This window comes from Chenopodium album, chromosome 17 (genome assembly GCF_948465745.1).
Source record: "Chenopodium album chromosome 17, dcCheAlbu1.1, whole genome shotgun sequence".
In the NCBI taxonomy this organism is placed as follows: Eukaryota; Viridiplantae; Streptophyta; class Magnoliopsida; order Caryophyllales; family Amaranthaceae; genus Chenopodium; species Chenopodium album.
This window is the reverse complement of record NC_137850.1, coordinates 49,671,318-49,693,157: the sequence shown is the minus strand read 5'-3', so window position 1 is coordinate 49,693,157 and position 21,840 is coordinate 49,671,318. Positions and strand designations below refer to the sequence as shown.

The following is a 21,840-nucleotide window of genomic DNA, read 5'->3' as shown; positions in this document are numbered from 1 at the left end:
GTGAAGTCGGATTCGGTCGAGTTTAATTTCAGATTTGAGTCGTGTAAAATTATTGTGTACATGTCAAACAAAATTTAAATTAGTTGTTTTTAAATTGGGTCAGGTTTTAAGTTTTGACACCTCTATTCGATATAGCATTATAGGTTTGGAATCGGAAATCAAAGTACTCAATAGGATGGTACTGTATGTCAAGCTTGAAAACTTGACAATTTAGGGTGCATTCTATTGACCTAATTCTTACTTATCTAAACTTTTCTAGATTTTATCTGAAATTATCTGAACTCATTAGCTCTTATTAGAACTTATTTTAGTTATAAATTGAACTTGGCTAGCCTTGATTAATCTTTATCACAGAACTTATTTTTCCTGAATTTATCTTATCTGAACTATTAACCCTTATCTGAATTTATTTTTCTTGAAATAAGTGAAAATAAGGTGAACAGAACAAGGCATTAGCTCTAACTACACCCTTTAGTTTCTAAACTTCGTATCATACATCTTGTAATTTGAGGAATGAGTTTTAATTGAAATTAGCAACTTATCAAACACAAGATACGTGTTTTGCCCATTCATTTGAGGAATGAGTTTGAATTGAAATTAGCAACTTATCAAACACAAGATACCTGTTTTGCCCATTCCAAATTCATATGCCTTAAGCCTAATTTTATTGATGTCTAAGCTCTAAATGTATGGTATGAGTTATTAATGAGATATCTATGATATATTTTTGGGAAGATTATATTTTGGCAAATATTATCTATTGTATTTTAATTAACTTCCTAGAATAGCGATTCTATTCTAATTCTTCTCTAATTTATCATGGTATCAAGAGCATGTTAATGTTTTTTTCATCAACATAAACAATTATGGCCGGCGGTGAGACATCATCTCCGTCCCCTTCACCTATAATTATGAGTAATGCAAAAATTCCTGAAAATTATCTATATCGTCAATTTGTTGATACTTGTTGGATTATAGACACCGGAGCCACTCATCATGTCACCGGCACCAAATCATGGTTATTTGATATCCACAATGTTCGGTTGGGTTACCGAATGGCGAGAGTGTACTCGCTACTTTGGAAGGATCGGTTCGTCTATCAGATAAAATCACCATCAATGGAGTTCTTTTTGTGCCACATTTGACTTGCAATTTAATTTCTGTTTCACAACTCAGTGATCAATTAAAAGTTGTTGTTCAATTTAATTCAAATATGTGTGTTGTACAAGACCAAATGAAGGAGCTGATTGGAACGAGGCTTTGACGAGACACATCTGTTTGAGTTTCTAAATTTGATACTTTGGATGAATTTTCAAATTAAAATTGTATACTTGATAAAACAAGCAGTGTTATAGAGTAATTTTACACCAACAGTCACAGCAGAAGTTGACTACCGTCAAAGTTAAATTAAATAATCGTAATTAAGAAAACAATAGGATTCCAAAGCATTATTATTGATTTAGATATAAATGCGAGACGATTCATCAACTACAACACTTACAAATTACATCCAATTTCTTCAACCAACACCCCATTACCCTCAAACAAACCAAAAACAAAAAGGAAGAAAAAAAATTTACCAAGTAAACAAAAACAAAATCTAACTTCTAATGTACTAAGCCACACAAAAAACTCCCAAGTATAAACGAATCACAGAAATGTCTGGAGCATGATCATCTGAAGACTGAGCAAAACAATAGCCAAACTCCAACCTCTCAAACGAGATCCGTTGCTGTCATCACTTGATCCCGGGGCTGCATTACAACATTGAGGCAAAAACAGAGCTAAACATCAGCAACTTTATCAAATACAAAATCACTGCAAATATACATTAAGCTATACAATACTTGCATTATTGCATTATGCATGGTATTCCTAAGAAAATCTTCCTATGACTTAAAATGTAATGCTACCAAAAAAAAAAAAAAAAAAAAAAAAAAAAAAAAAAAAAAAAACTCAACCCTCTTGTGCTGAAGTACAGCAGGTTGAGTTGATTAATTCAGTTTATATACGCCCCATAATTCAATAATCAAAGAAATTGGTTATTTCCATCAAGAGCGCATATTGTACGATCAAATGTCTATTAGACAGTACAGAAATTTGAAGATTACCAGGACAAGTGTTTTCAACAGCAAGGGTAGTGAGAACGGTTTGTTTGTTGTAACCAGCATAGGCACAAGTTGTACGGCTGCAGCTCGAAGTAGTCGAGTTACTAAGTAACAAATTCGAATCAGGACACTTCATAGCAGGACATGTAGGCCAATTCACTGCTTTAAGTCCTGATGGTTGACAATTCAGCCTAAAACAAGCCATGCAAGCATCATAGAAAATGTAAGTACACAGCTAGATTAGTTGAAGTTTATGCAAGCAGGGCAAATAGTTGATTAAATTGAACCAATATGATACAAAGAATGAACTTACGTATAGTTATTTGTCTTGTCACAGCTGCACCTTACACAGTTGTTGGCAGTAAAAACATAAGTGCCATTGGCGACTAGCAACGAAGAATCAGAGGAGCTGTTGTTTATACTTGAGCTACAAGCTGCATCAGATATTTTTGTTAAAAAAAATAAATTAACCATGGAGCTGAGTGAAAAATGAAGCGAAATGAATTCAACATATGAAGACCTCTTTGATCAAAATGTTGGTATATAATTTGAGTATTGAGATTTTGGAGGATTGTGTAGACTTGCAGTGAAGGGTTGTGAAAATGACTCCAGAATTACGGAGAGTGTAACTTTAACACACCATTCTCTATTCAGAACAATTCATTGCTTTATTCAATTAGAAACTTAGAGTGTGAACTTAAGTACATAAGTTATTAATACTCCGGTCACTTAGAATAACAAGTTCTCGCTTGCTTAGTGCTTTAGCTCTATCAAATTTGATCAAATTGTATTATCATGAATTATTATTAATGAAAGTTCACATGATCCCATCTACTCTCACAGTCATATATGCACATGCATAAACTCGAGTGCTAGGCATTGGGGTACGACTGTACGAGTACATCTTATCATAATCTAGTCAGCTAGAGATGACCCAGAAAAACAGTTTTCATTTTGGTAGTTTCAACAATATGGCACTATAAATGCTGCAATAATATTCCCTATAATCCACTCTATTTGATTTATGTTCTGTACTCGTTCTTTTTATATTTTTCCAAACAATATTTTTCTTGTGAAAATATACTACACTCTCGGCCTCTCAATCTTATTTTCATGTTACGGAGTACAATTCTATCCCCCTAAAAGGCGAAAACAACAACAAAGCCTCTCTTATATCTTACATGGCGCAATCAATTACTTATAAGAAAGCCTGAACTTCATGAGTTTGAAAGAGGCATCAGCCGCAGCACACAAGTGTGAAACCATGGGAACAAGAGAATGTGTAAGTAAACTGTGGGCCCATTGCCCATGTAAAGCTAAAGGTAAGTGGGTTGAATAATAGTGGGCCTATACCCCAACTTGCCCACTAATTTTCTGAACATTATACTATAGCCCGTCAGTAAAAATTCAAACATAATCTCATTATACACCCACCTATATATAGATAATTGAAATTTTCAAACATTACACATCCACCTATGTATGTAGTAACAGACAAAAACTACTACAAGTAGTAATTTTTTAATTAGGTTACTCCTTATTCTTTAATTAATGTTGTTTAACTTATTATAGATTTGTGTCAAAAAAAAACTTATTATAGATAAATTGAAATCTTCAAACATTATATATCCACCTATGTAACAGACAATTTTAGTAGTTTTTTATTTTTTTTTTAAACCATAGCAGTTTTTTTTTATTACTTTGTATATAATGCCGTTGTTAAACCTTAGAGTAATTAAATAAATATAATTCAAATGTAAGTATAATTGTTTATTACGGCCCAATTTTGTTGTTTTATGGTAGAATTAATTTGAAATTAGGCAGAACTCAATAGCAAAGCACGTGCACATGCAAAATGCAAGCCGTGGGTGGACATAGCAGCCTTTTTCTGACTACAAAATCCAATTTCGGAACTATTTCTTTACTTTGTCACTTCTTCTCGTATTCGAATCTATCCCTTTGCTATGTTTTAGATTAAACAGTACTTAAACACCAACTTAAAATACAAAATTACCAATGTTTTATTTATTTTTTTCTATTTCCTGTTTTTCTTGTGTTATGTGTCAATACACTTTATATATTAAATATATCTCCGCGTTCTATTATACACCTGATTGTATTATTTTTCACACATTTATCAAAGAGTATAGTATTAAATAAACATAATGTAAGTAGGGTTTATATGATTGAGAACTTTTATATATACCCAAGTGTACATAAAGGAAGCCAAACCAGACCATAACATAAATTTTGCTCGTTTCATGATATTAATTATTGGTTGATTTGAAAATTAAAATGAAACTAAAATATCAATTGAATAGTCTGTTTTGAATTTAATTATCACGTTATTAATTCAAACTGTCAAATTACATTTTTGACAGACGAACTTAATAAAATTGAGAGAGAGAAGAGAGAAAACACCTTTAATAGGGACATCAAGGACTTGGCCAGCAATGAGACTCTTAGGATCAGAAATACTGTTCACTTTCATCAAACTTTCCGAAGTCATCCCAAACTCGGCCGCAATTTGACTGACACTACTATCAGGAGCCACCACGTGTGCATAATGAACCACCTCCTGACCCTCCACGTCATCACAGCTACAAGGAAGTGGGATCCACAACTTCTGACCAACAAGAATGAGATTAGCATCCTTAATCCCATTAGCAGCCACAATTTGAGGGTAATCAACGAGTCCAGAAAACACTTGACTAGCAATATGAAAAAGACCGTCATCTTTGACAACAGTGTAATTAGGAACACGGTTAGAGATCCCTGTCCCGTTGCGACAATGGCAAGGGAAAGGGATTTTGATGGTTGAGTTCGCAGTCACTGTGTGACTTGGAGGGGTGTCTGAAGGGAGGTTGTTGACTCCGAGGATAGAACGGAGTGTTTTGACTTGGAAGAGTGATTGGATGTGACCGAGGGTGGTTGTGTTTGGGGAGATGTAGCCGGCTAGTGCACGACAAGTCAACTTTGTCGTGCACTGGAACACGGGTGGTGGTGCTTGCGCAGAGATGATTGGTGGTGAGAGTAGGAGGAGGAGGAAGGAGAGTGGGATGAGGAGGATAGTCATTGTTGTTGTTATTGTAGGTGGGAGTGTTGGTTTTGTGTTTTTTGTTTTAAAGAGGAAGAAAGAATGAAAGATAGGAGGTTTCAAGTTGGAACTTTGATTAAAAGGTGGGATGAATTTAATGTGAATTTTGGGTTTGTTTGTCTAGTTGGTTGAAGGGCGAAAGAAAAGAGTGGACTTTGACTAATCATGTTGTTTAAGTCTATGATAGTGATAAAATAGTGTTGGGAGGGCTCCTTGTTTTGGTGGGTATTAGAGTAAATTACACCTTGTTCTAATAATAGCATCCCTTATCAAAGTTATCACATGTCGACATATACACTAACCTAATATTTGAATTTTCATATTTATCATTGGTTTAGTTGGGACTTGGGATACATTCAAAGCCAAACATATGTTCAACACAAAGTCTTACACATAGGCTGGCCACACGTATGGTATGGGGTTGGTCACACTGTCTGGCCAGTTCACTATAGAATTACTTCGTTAGTGTTATATTATAAGGGGTTATTTTGTCAATGTTACAGGAGTTACTCGCTTAGTGTTATGCGAATTAGTTTATTTTTTTTATAAGCGGCCATATGTATACCCAACCACACACAAGACGTGCTGACACTCCAATAATTATACTGAAAAAATAAATAAATATTGTAAATATAGCTTAAATAATGTAAGTATACAACTATTGTTTTGAACTACGGAGTAATCTATTTTAAGCTACTCCATATAACACTCTATATATCTTAATTTAGCTCCCAGTTATTGATGCCTTGATGGCCATAGTTATTCACAATCATTTTAGAAGAAAGCTTACACAGTTACACATAAATCGGTGTAATTAATATTAAGTTATTCACAATCATTCGTTATCTTAGTTTCTTATAGAAGTTGCATATAACATTTTCCTTATATAAAAAAAACAAGGATAATATTTACATATTTTGCTTTAACAATTGCACAAAAATGATTCATTCCTTCCATGGAGTACAAAGACAGTCACGAGGGCACAAAAATTGGAAGGTTGACAGAAGAGTCAAACTTCTTTTTGAGAACAAGTTGGGTCAAATTCCGTTGTTGTACAATTCTTCCATATTCTTTCATACTTACAACGGCGTGTTGGAACCAAGTAGCGTAAGTGGAAAAGTTGGCACTTTCACATGAAAATTATTCTATCTTATGAAGGGCATACTAATCATTTCATCATAGATTTAGTTTAGTCGCCGTTTAATAATCTTACATAAATGATAATCCTATAACTTCATACTAGTAAGGACTTACAGCAAAACTTCTAATAATTTCACTACATTTAACTTATTATTAAATTAATTTAGTCAAGGCGAATTGCTTCAGCACAGTCACAAGAGATTAATAATATTGTTTACAAGTATATTATTGATAAGTACGCATTTATATAATATTTTCTCTATTAAGCTAGAATTAAATTAAGATTATAGTATCTATATGATAATGATGTGACACCCTTAGGAATTAGAAATTTCATAATTTGGACAATAATGGCGTCCTGGCGTTGACCAAATAGAAGTCAAACCCAGAGTTTTCGGCATAGCGTATGCCACTTGAATACACTCTCCTTCATTCAGGTTTCCGAAAGTCAAATGCTTAGGTTGTTCACACTTATAATAAAGCATAGGTACACTTTTAATACTTCGTATCAATTAGTTACTTATCCAAAAGACAAGCTTTTGATCTTAGTACACAGCATTTACCGGAGATTTAGAACTTTAGAGTTAACCATAGATCAAACCTGTCAGAATTAACGATAGATAGGACCTGTAAAGATTGAATCAGCCTAAATTACCAGAAAGATTAGAGTAAAAAACTACGAGTACAAGGTAGATTAAAGTAAAAGGTTACCAGATAGATGAACCAGGCTAAATTACCAGAAAGATTTTTAAATTAATCTTCTGGCACAAAACTAAATAGAGAGTATCCAAGGATGGTCCATATTTAGGTTTTTACGACTTCTTAATTAATGTAAGGAGTTTCACAAGTTGACTAGTCAGAATTCAAATGAAAAAACTACAGATAAGTTAACGATCAGTTGGTTTTGCTGGTTTAATATATGTACTTATTTAGCAACTCATATTAACTATTGAGCTATTTGTGCAAAATAATATAGCCCATATAGGCAATACTGCAGGGAGAATATTTCCTTTCCTTTTAAAAACCTATAAAAACTGAAGATTTGTCTTGTAAAACGAAATTAATCAGGTACAAATTGGTACTGTTAACTCTTAACATCTCCACCGTACATTAGTGTCAACTGTCAAGTGTACAAAATTTGATATTGAATATGTGAATATGGAGTATAGATAACAAATTAACAAGTCAGGAAATATGACAGATACAGAGGAAAGGGATCACCACAACCTTGACTATCAATGACCTACAGTTTTACAGGATTTTCCACCTTGAAAATTACTCCATAAATCTTAAACTATCCTCAAATTAGATTTTCAAGAATTTACTATGGGTAAATACTTAATCATATACTAAATGGCAAGTTGCACTCTCTGACAATCTGGCAGTCCAATACCTCGAGCTTATAATCAACAGATGACAACAGCACAAATTAAGAGAAATAAACTGGAAACATCTCACCTATCTAAGTACCACAGATCAAGAGCCCAGAAAAAACAATTTCCAAATGTTTCAGCAGTGCATGTTATTGCGTGCTTTGCTTGGAGATTCGTTTGCTAATAAGGAATCACAGATTTGAAAAGAGAAGAATCATAAAGCCCTCACTTATTCCTAAGAAAAACCCCAAAAACATGCCATATTTACTGGCACCCATAGATAATATTTTTTCTGGCTTCTTGCAGATGGGTTTGTGCCCTACCTAGTAGCCACAGAAATCTTAGTATATAGCACATAATCATTGGGAAGGAACTAATTCAGAGTTCATTATGATAGGATTGTCCGAGCTAAGCTACTGCGACTTCACATCAACACTCATTCATTAAAGATGTCCAGTGTGTTATTTCAAGTCAAGCTGCTTGGTCAGGTCATGACTTAGTACGTTGTCATTTTGAGACCAATTCATTCATGTTTGGATCAAGTCAATTTTGGTTTGGATCGAATCAGTGAATTACAAAATTTTGCATATCTAATGCTGAGCATAACTAAACAAATTTATCTGCAAACTACACTTGTTATCATTTATTACCCAAAAAGTGTAGCACTTATATATATATATATATATCAACTGCATTTAAATAACAACTATATATTAACAAAGAATTATTTATAGACAACACCAAAAGTATAAACCAAGACAAATAAAAAAAAAAGTATCAAAATTAAATAATGAAAACACGGCACAAGCATTGATTTGGTTTTTATTTCTTCTTAGTGTTGTAAACAAGTACCAGCATTTGCGAGTCAAAGTTTATAAGTTTAATTAGAAATTATAATCAAACATTTCTGTCAAATCAAAAACTTCCTACCAAATGTATCAAAGAAAAGACAGCTACATGCAACATCACATCTAAATAAACTTTATGTTCTATAATAAGGATCAAGAGGAACAAATCAGTTGATGGCTAAATACAGTAACAAGTTGTTGAAAGGAGGAGCTAACCGAAAGGCGGAGCTAGAGCTTGAATAAGAGCTTTCACTTCTCATGAAAACGTCGCAATATTGATTCAGCAAAGCTTTTTTGCCTGTGCATACGAAACATTCAAGATCAATATTTTGTACTTGGGAATTAGAGAGAGATATATGTTAAGTTTGTTATGAATAAAGCAGCTATCCACCCACCAAAACCCAAGAGAAACTTAGTAATGGGAAGATTTTTTTTTTTTTTTTTTTTTTTTTTTTTTGGGGGGGGGGGGGGGGGGGGGTGTGGCATTGATGATAGGCGACGGTAGAAGGGTCAGGCAGCATCGTAGAGATGATGCCTTTACAACCCCCAAGATTACCCTCAATTCTCCGTCCTTATAACAGGCACTACCTCATCCCATCTGCCACCACTTCCATCCACCTTCATTCTCTTTATTTTTTTTCTTTTACTGCCCCCTTGATAAATGAGGATGTCTTTGCCCATAATGGCTTGCAACCCCTATAAAATGGTACCGATTAAGAAGTATATATGCACTTAACCTAGTACCAACAAAGCACTACTTAAGTACCAAAGAGAGGTTGCACTAGTCCAATATGGACACAAGCCATTTTTTAACTAAGCAAGCCTCTTTGTAAGTTTATAGATTACAGCACCCCCCCCCCCCCCCTTCTTTTTCCCCTCCACCCACAACACCACACAAAAAAAATTAATAATAAAATAAATAAAAAGACCATTGTGCCCTTAAAATAAGAAAGACAGGAACATAAAGGAGAGGGTGGCCAAGAGGAAGCAATGTTAAAGTAGTTGCATCCCTGTGTATGGGGAGGGCAAATAGTTTAAAAAATCTTTGCTTTACTATAATTGGCCTTACTGAAACGAGAGGGGAGAAGGACTTACTTGCTCTCTGTGAACCTAGGGCTGGGGCGTAGATACTTCAGGTAACCGTCCCAAGGAACCTTTTTCAAGCCTGCTCTATGAGAGATCAAGTCTCTAACCCTGCAAAAAGAGAAATACATTACACAAAAAATGAATCCAACATCTCATGCTTATACAAAATGAAGGAAGGAGATAGAAATATTCATTCACCTCTCGGCAAATTCAATGGGAGTCTCTCCTGATTTTATTGTTTGGGGCTCTAGATACCAAACATCACAAACAACAGCCCAAGATGTCATTAGCTGAAGCAGATGTGTTGTAAATGATTGCCTGCATATATATATAGTTCAGCAATCCCCTAAGATAACCAGACATTAACTGGCATTTACTTGCACACTAAAATCAGATTTATTTTATCTAAACTATGTCTATTAGCAGACAAATGGACATTTAGGGAATTAGGGCTCAGCATTGAGATCAAGTATCTGGCAATTTTCTTTTCTTTCTTCTTTAATCTGATCCTTTTTCCTGGCCTCTAACCCCACCAAGGTCATGGGAACAGGTTGGACACTAGAAATTATGGATGTTTCTAATGGAGTCATAGGTTGCAATCACAAGAAACACTCGCAAAGAAGCAACCAACCAACCACCTATAAACTTCGCGACTAGCTGGTTTAGAATAAGAACAATTCTAATTTCTAAGGTGGCATAGATACTTAAATGATGCCTGAAGAATCTAAAAAGACAGATAATTTAAATAAAAAGGAGAGAATGAAAGACACAATCAATGCAGCAATAGAAAATATCCTTATCATCCAGAATCAAGAAAGAGCTCACAGCAGCTCTTACTTCTTACTATTCCAGAAGGCATCAACAAAAATCTTGTTGTACTTGATAGCTACAGGACAGACAGGGCAGTCAAGCTCAAATGCACCCTAAATGAAGAAAAAAAAAAAAAAAAAAAATAGTTAAGCATTAAAGAACAAGTTGCTGCCAACAAATTTCATCCAAAAGTTAACAGAGACATCCAAAACTTATATTAAAGTACTCTTTACCTTCTTGAACATAACTGTATACTCGTTATTAACACAAGTTCCTTCAGGAAATATCAGAAGCGGGTTATTGTCAGCCCCATGCACATGGTCCCTCAACCTGCAAATGTAAACTTGAAATTTAGAAAAGCCTAGGTAAGATATAAAAACTTGAATGTTTCCAAACACGCACTTTCTTTGTACAACAGCACGGTCGTTTACTTCTGCACGATTGAACCAAATACATCCAAGACTTTCTAAAATAGTACTCTGCAGCAATCCTGCACGAAAAGGACAACAGTAAAAAGTCACTACATAGGTTTACCCTTTTTAAATAGGACAATAAAATGAAAAAACACTATTTTTTTATGCATCTGTGTTAGACTCAAGCTTATTCAATATCTGATTGCAGCTTTGCCATATATTATGATATTATTAAATCTTAAGCTGTAAACAAAAATGCTCCAGTTCTGAAACTCTCAAGTTGAAACATATCAACAAAATTACCTGTTAGTTTCTAATCATACATCATTCATTAACATGTACTCCCTCCATTTTTAAATACTTGCTCCATTTCTCCATGGGCGGAGTTTTAGGAGAAATTGGAGAAAGTAATAAAATATGGAGGTAGTAGGGTAGGTGGAAGAATAAAAAATTGTAAAAAGCAAAAATAGTGGAGAGAATTGGAGAGAGAACATGAAAATAATAAAATATGACCATGGTGGGTCCACTAGGTGAGAGAAATTAATTTAATATTATAAAAGCTTTCTAAATAAGGAAATGGAGCAAGTATTTAAAAACGGCCGAAAAAGGAAAGTGGAGCAAGTATTTAAAAACGGAGGGAGTATCCTTTTGAGCATCAAGTTTCTAATAATATATAGAAAAGCAGAATCTGTGAGAGCATACCAAAAAATCAAATTCTAAAAGGTGGAACACGCAAAGAGAATTGTTAGCATATCCATTGCTTTGAAATCCTTACCAACCCAGCCAGGATGTTTTTGCATAATGACAGCAAATGCAGTCATTTGTTCTAAAACAATGAAATCAATCATGGATGTGTGATTGGCCACAAAAATCTGTTTGAAACAAAAGAAAAAGATCACTTTTGAGTATATAATATGGGAAAAACATTGATGAAAACAAAACTGCACAGAATTTATTACCTGCTTGGATCTCACACTCGGCCGTGGCCCATGATACTTAATAACCCCAGTCCATGATGCAACAAAGAAACTGCAAATAAGCTCCACAAGAGATCTCTGATAGGAAATCAAATGAAACAAAAATTATCACAGCAGGTATTTTCAGAACTACCAATTCAAAAATAATAGAGAACCTTGTAAACACGTTTCATTTACAGCCACAAACATTTTCACTTCCCCAAACACTAATAATTGAAACGACTACAGTGCCCTCTTTTTAACTTTATACACAAACCTTTTTTTCTCTCCTCTCAACTTCAACAACATTACTTTTTTACTTCCAAGTAAAAATTAGAGGATTTTAGAGTAGAAGATTGTTGAAAAAGAGAAGTGGCCATTGCTACTCAAGTTTAGCTCAGGCTTCAGAGAAAAAAATTTCTTATCTCTACATTGTAATATGCTGAATACAAGCTATTTCTAGATATTCCAACTATTACACGAAGCAATCTACATATAATACTAATTATATCAAAGCAACATAACAACTAACAAATCCTAAATTTAAGGAAAACATAACAAAGACAATGACTTGACCATGGTATTAACTCGGCCACATTGCAAAGCATTTTAAGGATTTTTGAGCTTATTGCAAATGCAGTATCAGACCACAAACTATCCACATTGCCCGCGAAAGTGGTTCAGCGGCCATTACTGTGATTGCAACAGTATCCGTGACTCAAAACCATGGGGCTGACAACTAAGCAATCTCCAAGACTACCCTTTCTCTTTCAATCATTCAAGCAAACGCATATTATAAACAAACCAATTCCAAAAAAAAAATCAATATATTTGAGCGGAAAAAATCATACACATAAGTATAAAGTTATGGTTCTGTGGTTCACTATTTTGCAAGTATAAAATCTGTACGTGGGGTATCATTACAAACTTCCAGTTGTGTAAATAGAGCACTAGTTTACTATTTGGTACAGCCATGTTATACCAATTTCAAATTCTGTTAGCATATGTTAATCTTAGGTTCTATATCAGGTAGTATGTCCCCAACTCTCAAGTACCAATTAACATCATGCCATTACATGCACCTAAAATGACTGTTGCTGTTGTTTGAAATATGCAATATAAGCAGCACTGCTATCATGACATGCAAGTATGCAACATTAGTTCTTTTTCTAGGGCAACTAAGTTTCAAAGTACAAAAGAATATGTATTAAGTCCCAAGATATAGTCACATACTTTTGGAATAAACATGTATTAGTGCTTAAACTTCACCCCCCCGCCCCCCCCCCCCCCCCCCCCCCAAAAAAAAAAAAAATTAATAAATAAATGTACCTCTAATTTCTTCCTCAGCTTATCATGCCCTTTCAATAAGAAATGAACAGGCATGTAGAGAGAAAGGAATATTATCCATCCAAGTGTCAAGACTAGAACCCTGCGGAAATACATTAAACAAGAATCAGCTGGAGAGTAGCACAATGTAGAGTAGTCACAAGGCTTAATAGCTCTATTACAACTACATAACTCTCATTAACCTATCAGCAACAAACTTAGAGTGCAAAGAGTCTCAAAGCAATACAGCATCTAACTACAGTTTGGATGATCATAAAATACTGGACTTTCCTTTCTAAAAATTGATGCAGGGCCAAAGAATATGAATCTTGAATATAGGGGAAATTCACTTCCTCTTGACATATTTAGAATTAAAAATAAATAAATAAAAACGGTACAATGGATGATTGATAGAAAGATAATTTCTTTGCACCAAAAGAATGTCCAAAATTCGAAGTGTCACAGCAAGACTTCCGTTTATCTTTACAATAATCTCATGAATCACAAGTCACCAACACCAAATTCACCATCAAATTGTGTCACTTTCCACTCAAATTTTCATATATCTCACTTCAGTATGGCAAACTACACAAACTGACACTCAAAGCATAATTAACATGTTTATCTAGACAAATTTAGGAACACATTGTTTTACATGCTCATGATCTACCCACCTTTAATGCATATTCTACATGTTCATCTAGACAAATATTTTAATCTAACCTTTAATGGAAAAAATTCCTCAAGACTTGCATAACCACCTCTTTAGTGGGAGTCGGATCACAAACACCAGTACCCTCTAAACTTACTTGAAAAATTTATTGACACACCTTTTAAGAAAGTGGTTCCAATTAATTGATTTGAAAGCTAACCTTATTGGGAAAATAATCAAGTATCTCATAACAACTCCACAACACCACAGCGGAAAAAGATAGATATTCCAGTTCCAGGGCTCTGGAGGATTTGACTTGAAGCAACGCGTAAAAGAGTCCTGAGTACATATAAAACAAAAATGATAGTCAAAAGAAGCCATAACCCAAGCATATGATACTTAGAAGTATGACATTGAAAGTCAAAGGTTTGCTTCTCATTTTGATTTTTAGCCCAAAGAATCTAACTTATGTGTAATATGTTATCAATAATGTTATAATAGAAACAGCCTTCCTGCAACAAACAAGATTTACTAAATCACAGCAACACAGTCAAAGTTTTACTAGAAAGAAAATCACAAGAAAAAAAGAAAAAAAAATAGCAAAAAAAGCAAAGTTATACCGAAGGAGACAAAGCAAGTAACCATTGTAAAAGATATAAAAAGGGTTCAAATATGTTTGTTCATAAAATCATACTATATGTTCAATCAAAAATTAAATCACTCACATCAACAATGGCGCCAGCAGCCTCAGTAAGTGCGGGAGAAAGATCAATCAAGTCCCTCCTAAAATTGAGTCAATTCAGCCCAAACAAATTAATACATATATCCATTTTTGAAAAAAAATTAATCAGAAGGAAATATAAAGAGGACAGAGAGAGATAAGTACAAACGAAGCTTGCCATGAGGCTCAGGGAGGGATTCAGAGAGATAATCTTCAATGTTGGGTCGGTCCGAATCCAATTCAGTGCTTACAGATGGATATAGCTTCCCATCTTCACTCTTACTCTCACTCATTTCTTTCCACACTTTTCTCCTATAAGTTATTTGATGTTCCCTTTTCTTTGGCTGATTGAAAGAGAGGGAAACAACATTATTTAGCTTATCGATTAAGCAAACACTAATACAGACATGGGAAGACAGTAACAAAGATTAAGAGGCCACCAATTCGGCAAAGTAGAATTAGAAGAACATAATTGTACGAAGTACATACAAATGGAAGTATAGAACCATATCTAATAAGAATTAAATTTTTCAATAAATTAAACAGAATGTAACATTCAAACCTTAGAATAAAGGAATTTTTCAATGTGCAAAATCTGTCAAAGATAAATTAAACTAAATTGCCATTATTAATCAAATTTAAAAGCATATCATAATATAGACACTGGAATTGGAAATATAAAATCATCAATTTCATGAAAAAATACATTGATACTATATCTTCTTGAAAAAATACACAGGCCCGTCCCTGAGGCAGGGCAGGAGGGAAAAGAGCTCTGATTTCATAGTTAAATCCTAACATTAAAGTGTTGTGCAATACATTAGCAACCAAATTTTAGGGATATTTGATTCAATTATCGATCTCATAATTTTAGGGATATTTGATATCATGATAACAAATACAAACAACTTACCTCGGAATGGGGGATACAAGAACTAGATTCACGCCAACTGCGCTTCAATGGAGAACGTTGAGTGCGCTTCAATGGATATCTGACTAATCTCAGAGAGACCAATTCTATGGATCCCTATGACCCGTCACAGTTATTAAAGGAATAGATCCGTCTAATAAAGTAATAAAAAAATGGGGCTGTTCTTGATCATCCAATTATAGGCAACGCAGAACTTTTAAGGGTATAGATTAAACCTGTTTTAAAAAGTACGGCATATTAGTTTTTTTTTTTTAATAGTATGGATTATGGAGTATCAATCAATAACATAATACTAAAACAGACACCAAGAATGACACGTGTCATTTCTTGGTGCTGTCATTTTCCCTCTAAAACCATCCTCCATCTTCTCTTGCCAAAAACGTTTTAGAGAATAATTATATAATATGATTTGTTATTATTGGTTTTCTTATATATTCTATATATACACATTTAACTAAAATTTTATTCTAAATATTATAATTCGTATCTTTTCAAATAAATTAATGTAAGTATTTTTTTTTCTTCAAAAAATTGCAAGATCACTTTGACTATCAACTAAACTCCATTTCCTTTATTTAATCTCATTTTACCATATCACATCCCTATTTCGTTTGTTTTTATTTTTCACTTCGTGTATACCATTGAATTAAGGACAAGATTATCAAACATTATCATTATTATTATTGTTGTAGTAAGTTACGTATTGATTTTAAAACTATTTCGATAATATACAACTTTCATTCAAGCAAAATTAATTTTTTTAGTTAAATTCGTGCATCACACAGGCACTAATCTAGTTAGTTTAAATTTACACTTCTTTTTCCCAAATATTATCTTCACACACCAAACCTTGTATTATTTGTCTCGTAAAAAAAATTAAAAAATAAAAAATAAAAAAATTATAAATTGTTTGTAAGTTTTTTTTTTATTTTAAAAACGACTGAAATTACATTAATTAAACTGAGTTTACAACAAACGAAAGAAAAGTGTGGTAACATAAGTCAATCACAATTTATCATGTGTTTAATGTGTTTAGGATGAGTTTTCCTCAAAAAAAAAAATGTGGTTATGATGACTCTTTTGTCATGACCATGATGGCAAACTAATAGTGTCGTGTGAGGTGTGAACTATGCAATTGTATAGGTAGTGTTAACTTTGCGGTTTTAACATCAGCCGACGGTCACCTACAATTTATTATAAATGCAGTTGCAGACTAGCAAGTGTAGAATTCACTTAGTTAATTGTATGAGTTGGTTAGTGTTCTATGTAAAACGGAAATTGTTAGTGAATAACTTTGGAAGTGACAGCTTTAATACTTTTTTTTTAAAAAAAAAAAAAAAAAAAAAAATCCCATCTAGATCAACCGAAGAAATTTCCAAAATGCGAGGAGAGATTATATCACTCCACACCCGTTGGCCAAACTCCTATGGTTGAAAGTGACTCAATTTGTGTACTACATTATTACCCCCTCGCTTTACAAGAGACCATGAAACAATAGTAAAATTAGAAGAAGAAAAAAATCTAGAATATCCTTTATAATCAGATGAAAGGAACTAGGGTCATACAAACGCTTCCTCGTTGTCTCAATCACCACCAGATTATCACTCTCGATCTCAATGCAACTCATACCCCTGTGTCTCGCAATCTTCATATCCTAAAATACCGTTTTCACCTTTGCAATCTTAGTCTCTCATTTTTCACTCCACTACACCGTAGCTCCCCAAAGCACCACCCCCTCACTACTCCTGCAGACTGCACCCAGCCCCTCCCCACCTCCCCCAAAACACCAGCATTGTAGGGAATATTTCAAGCATTACGATCCCAAACTTGAACCCCACTGTGATCATACACTAAAGTACAGTGGCGTTCCAAAGGGAAAGAAAAGAGAGTAAAAGAGTCGCCAACAAGTTTTAGGAACTTGTAAACCCAAAAGACAATCCAAAGGACCGTCAACTACTCCATAAGGTCTTGAACCAAACAGGGTCCGGGGATGAGGGTACGAATCCAATCTACAAAAGAAAGGACCCGCCCTATAAAATAGGCCTCTACTTTGTTCTGCTCGTATTCATGTGCGCTTTTCGAATAACATGCAAACATTATATTAATCCTACCTTGTTTAATCTATGTTGGTTGAATATTAATGCACAAATAATACTATTATTGGCGATCACTTGAGTTAAAATCACATTAGCCTAAACCAAATTAATAATTATCTTATTAAGCGTGATTTCAAGTACAAATTCCCTTTAACAATCATAAAAGGTGTGATCAAGCAATAACAATAATAAATCAAGCAACATAATAATAAACAATAATAATAATGATGATAATAGCATGATAAGGCATAATAAAGCTTGAATATAATAGCAAGATCCTAGGCATGATACTAACAAGGTTAGTAACAAATCCTAGCATGTCACTAAACAATAAAGATCAAACCTTTAAACCTAACATGGTACTAACATGATATTAGAAAGAGTAAAGGCACCCTAAACATGATACTAGAAAGCATAAAAACATCCTAACATGATATTAGAAAGCATTAAAAGCATCCTAACATGATACTAGGAATCATAAACAATAATAAGCATGCAATCTACAGTGTGAAAGAAATAGGAAGTAAGCTAATCTACTTACTTTGAAGCCTCGTACCTCTTTCTAATAACAAAATACACAAGTTAGTAAACTTCAATGTAAATAATAAAGAATAATTAAAGAATCAAATTGAAATCAAATTAAATAAAGTTTTGACTAGATTTGGACCAAACCCTCAGAAATTATCAAACCTTGCACGTCTAGGGCGAAGGCAACTTCGAACTTGGCTAAGTGACTCTAAATCTTGTGAATGCGGAATATTGTGTTTAAAAAAGGCTAGTTTAGAAAGAGAGAGAGAAAGAAAGCATATATTGCTCAAGAGAGAATAGAGAGAATTAAGGAAGAGTTAATGAGAATTGATTCCTTCTGAAAACAAGGATTCGGACCCTATTTATAATGAAAATAGTCTGAAAAAACATAGAATTTGATAAGGAATAAAACTACACGCTGTCGCCAGGAATCGACTCTGTCGCGAGGCGACAGGGTCTGTCGCGCGGCGACAGACTTGTCGTTTGGCGACAACCTGTATTAGCGCGTTTTCTTCACGCGGAATCCGATCTTTAATCAACTTGATCTACGGAATCCGTACAGAAGATAAAATATGTATTTTTAAGATAATAAAACGATATTTTACTCCAAATAAAAGTCTATTTTAAAATAATTAATTATTAAATCTAATAATATTAGAATTAAAAAGAACTTTCTAGAAACTTCTAGAAAACTATAATTAATCCTAATAATTTTAGGAATAATAATTAACATTGGGCCCTCCTCTAGATCATTGGGCCGTATTTAAATAATTAACCGGGCCCAGTTTAGTATTTTGGCCATAACTTCCTCAATATTCATCGGAATTGGGCTTATAATATATCGTTGGAAAGGTCTTTTCGAGCCCCATCCATCTACACTATTATTGGACCTTAATTATGGACCAAACTAAACTGGTTTGGCTATTTTCAAATAAATAAAGTCATTTTCAAAAACAGAGAGAAGAGAACTTTAATTAAAACTAAACCGCAACACTTGACTTTCAACCACTTTCACCTAATTCGATAATGGTTCAACGTGAAAGGCATTCATCACTGGGTTTGGTCTTGGGGAGACACAAATGGGTGTCTACAAGCATCAACAATAATTTTAACCACATCAAATGCTGGAAAAGACCCGCCCACAAAGACACTCTTTCCACCCATCAATTCCCCCTTGTTATTCAACTTTCCCACCTCATGCCCCTTCGTATTAATCTTCAAAGCATAGGCAGCAATTTGTTCAACATTCGGATTTTCACCCACAATCATTCATTTGTTCCTTGCGTCCCACATAGCCCAACACATGATAATTAAACTCACCATATCCTCCCAAAATTACCAAAACATTGCTCCCACCAATCACCTATACTACAAAGAGAGTGAGACAAAACCATAGAATAATTGCACTTACTCCAAATTGCTTGGGCTAAACTGCAATCTTGACGCATGCATGACAGATTCTTCTTCTCTCTAGCAAACACCACAAGCTAGTAGCCAGGGCACAAACTAGCTACAAAAGAAATTAGCTTTAAAATTTTATGTAGCCTAAAAAAGCGACTTTGCTAATTAGCTTACTATTGGAGTTGCTCTAATAATACATCGATTCCTTTAATTGGATACATTTTAACTTTACACCCTAATATCCCAACCAGTCCAGCGAACACCCACCCAAACCTTAACTCTAACTCTCGAACCCCACTTATGTGTGCGAACTCCCAACCAAAGCCCAACCCTTACTCTCAAACCACACTTATGCGGCGAACTCCCACCTAGCCCCAACCTAGCTAATCGATCGAACCCACACAACTCCCACCTACCCTAGTCAGCACGAACCTATGACCACCCAGCCCTCCACACCAAACCCGACACCCTAGTCTTTTAAAAAGTTCTTTATTATAATTAAAATTAAAATTAATTTTTTTGTATAAGTTAATATTAAGCTATATTTTGTTTTAATTAAGACAATTCTTATTTAAATGAGAGTTCATTATAGTATAAGTCAAATGATGACTTGTTTGACCGATCACAAGTAAAATCTAGTACTTAAATTGTTTATAGAATATAGACATCAATATTAGACTGATTTTTTAATTCATCAAAGTTGAATTAATATTGGAAGATCACCTAAAGTTCGACTTATTGTGGTTATTTTTTTCATTATTTTACTGTATTATATTAGATTTTCCTTTTACTTATCATATGTATATGCATTTTTATTTTACACTAATATTTTCCATATGAAAATGACAAAAAAGGCAAAAAAAAGAATGGTGCGTTATTAAACTAAGGACGAATTTTTTTAGTGTTATATGCATTTCTATATAGTTATTGAAATATATACTTATGGATTATTGATTAGTTATTATTCATTGATGATTACTAGTTATTTATTTAAGTGAATTATAAAAATATTATATTTAATTATAATTTTTTCTAATGGATAAATCACAAAAGAAGGTCAAAAGAGAAGTGTGAATAGTGAAAATGTCAAAATGATGCAATTTAATAAAGAGAGAAAATATTTAACAAATTATATAAAATTATTTACGAATTAACAAATTACATTACTATTTAATAATTATAAAAATAAATGATTTTTCTAATAATCATTTTGCCCCGGGCCTCCAAATTGTCAAAATTGGCTCTGAAAATACATTAATACTTTATCTTCTTGATAATAAAAAATACATTGATAATTTAATCAACAGCTAAAACTAGAGATTAAACAAGAAAAAGGCATCAGATAATAAGCAAAAAATTTATCTCAAATTTATCTAACACGAAAAAAAAATCAATGTTAAGTATAAGTTTGTATCATCATCTGCCAATTTATCAGATAATGAACTAAAAAAATCTCAGTTCAGGTTGTAATTTGAGTTACAAAATGCTAATTCGAGTTTTGAAACAATAAATCATGAATATAACAGCAATTTAACGATTCAGCAAAAAAAAAAGGCGATATAAGCGAGAGAAAATACCTGGAGAATATGCGATTGACGAATCAATTAAAACCTAAATCGAATTTGTGAAAAAAAAAAATCCTTGAATTTGTTGCGACGATTTCAATGGAGGATTTGGAAGTATTTAGATCAACAACAATTGTGATTTGAGGAGAGAGAAAAAAATTTCCACGTATATAAAAATGAAGTAAAGTGACTAGTGTGATTGAGTTTGTGATCCAAACCTTCAACTGAATAATGGAAATGTGGACAAGGACCAAATTCATGTTATACAAACTTGGGCCTCTCATCACAACCTCGTTTGTTTTGTAACAGGGATTTATGATGGGAGGTAGGGCCAGCCTGGAGGGGTAGGCCTTGAGTGCGACCGCCTAGGGCCCACGCCAGAAAGAGGCCCAAAAAATTTATAAAAAAAAATCAGTTTATATAGTTGTAGAATTTTACTCTTTGGTTTTTACTCGTTAGAAAAAAAAACTACTTTTTAAAAAGATAATTACCGCATTTAGTTAGCAATTAACATTAAATTACTTAGATGTCAATTAGGTGGAGACAACAATGCAATATAACCTCTTCACTTCTTCTTCTAATCTTCCGCATTCTATGAGTATCTGCTCCAAAATATTAATCTTTTCAATTACACCGTTTCATATTTATTCAATATAATTACCGAAATATTATGCAAAGTTATTACATACTCTAGTATTGTGTATGAAGACTTACTATTCAAATAATATAAGTTATTTTCATTGTCTTATATTTAAAGCTATTGCGTATAAAAAAATTTGTTTACGCAAT

The 21,840-nt window shown here is 33.5% G+C and overlaps 2 protein-coding genes across 4 annotated transcripts; both read right to left on the bottom strand.

Moving 5' to 3' along the window:
- Window positions 1–1,421: 1,421 nt before the first annotated feature.
- On the bottom strand, window positions 1,422–5,282 carry LOC145590085 (lysM domain-containing GPI-anchored protein 2-like). Its single transcript, XM_081646826.1, has 4 exons — window positions 4,530–5,282; window positions 2,422–2,542; window positions 2,112–2,299; window positions 1,422–1,754 (listed from the first exon to the last, which is right to left on the bottom strand). The coding sequence occupies exons 1-4, from the start codon at window positions 5,182–5,184 to the stop codon at window positions 1,651–1,653; spliced, it is 1,068 nt and encodes a 355-aa protein (XP_081502952.1). The 5' UTR covers window positions 5,185–5,282; the 3' UTR covers window positions 1,422–1,650.
- On the bottom strand, window positions 4,675–15,601 carry LOC145590084 (glycerol-3-phosphate acyltransferase 9-like). 3 transcript variants are annotated; one of them, XM_081646825.1, is made up of 14 exons: window positions 15,444–15,601; window positions 14,696–14,874; window positions 14,535–14,592; window positions 14,030–14,148; window positions 13,161–13,260; window positions 11,835–11,930; window positions 11,651–11,747; window positions 10,865–10,952; window positions 10,696–10,792; window positions 10,490–10,575; window positions 9,851–9,970; window positions 9,662–9,760; window positions 8,783–8,864; window positions 4,675–4,734 (listed from the first exon to the last, which is right to left on the bottom strand). In XM_081646825.1, the coding sequence occupies exons 2-13, from the start codon at window positions 14,821–14,823 to the stop codon at window positions 8,816–8,818; spliced, it is 1,137 nt and encodes a 378-aa protein (XP_081502951.1). In that variant the 5' UTR covers window positions 14,824–14,874; window positions 15,444–15,601; the 3' UTR covers window positions 4,675–4,734; window positions 8,783–8,815. The 3 variants fall into 3 exon arrangements, with proteins under 3 accessions (XP_081502951.1, XP_081502950.1, XP_081502949.1); XM_081646824.1 differs by lacking the exon at window positions 4,675–4,734 and adding an exon at window positions 6,669–6,972; XM_081646823.1 differs by lacking the exon at window positions 4,675–4,734 and having other exon boundaries at window positions 8,502–8,864.
- Between the last annotated feature and the right edge of the window lie 6,239 nt (window positions 15,602–21,840).

Excerpts from the sequence above, each read along its gene's own strand:
- LOC145590085 (XM_081646826.1), bottom strand. The coding sequence starts at position 5,184 with ATGACTATCCTCCTCATCCCACTCTCCTTCCTCCTCCTCCTACTCTCA. Across the intron at positions 2,300-2,421 it reads GACAAGACAAATAACTATAC|GCTGAATTGTCAACCATCAG; the intron begins GTAAGTTCATTC and ends GGCTTGTTTTAG. Across the intron at positions 1,755-2,111 it reads TGTTGAAAACACTTGTCCTG|CCCCGGGATCAAGTGATGAC; the intron begins GTAATCTTCAAA and ends GTTGTAATGCAG.
- LOC145590084 (XM_081646825.1), bottom strand. The coding sequence starts at position 14,823 with ATGAGTGAGAGTAAGAGTGAAGATGGGAAGCTATATCCATCTGTAAGC. Across the intron at positions 13,261-14,029 it reads TTGATTATTTTCCCAATAAG|GGTTCTAGTCTTGACACTTG; the intron begins GTTAGCTTTCAA and ends GTATTTCCGCAG. Across the intron at positions 10,576-10,695 it reads ATACAGTTATGTTCAAGAAG|GGTGCATTTGAGCTTGACTG; the intron begins GTAAAGAGTACT and ends TTCTTCATTTAG.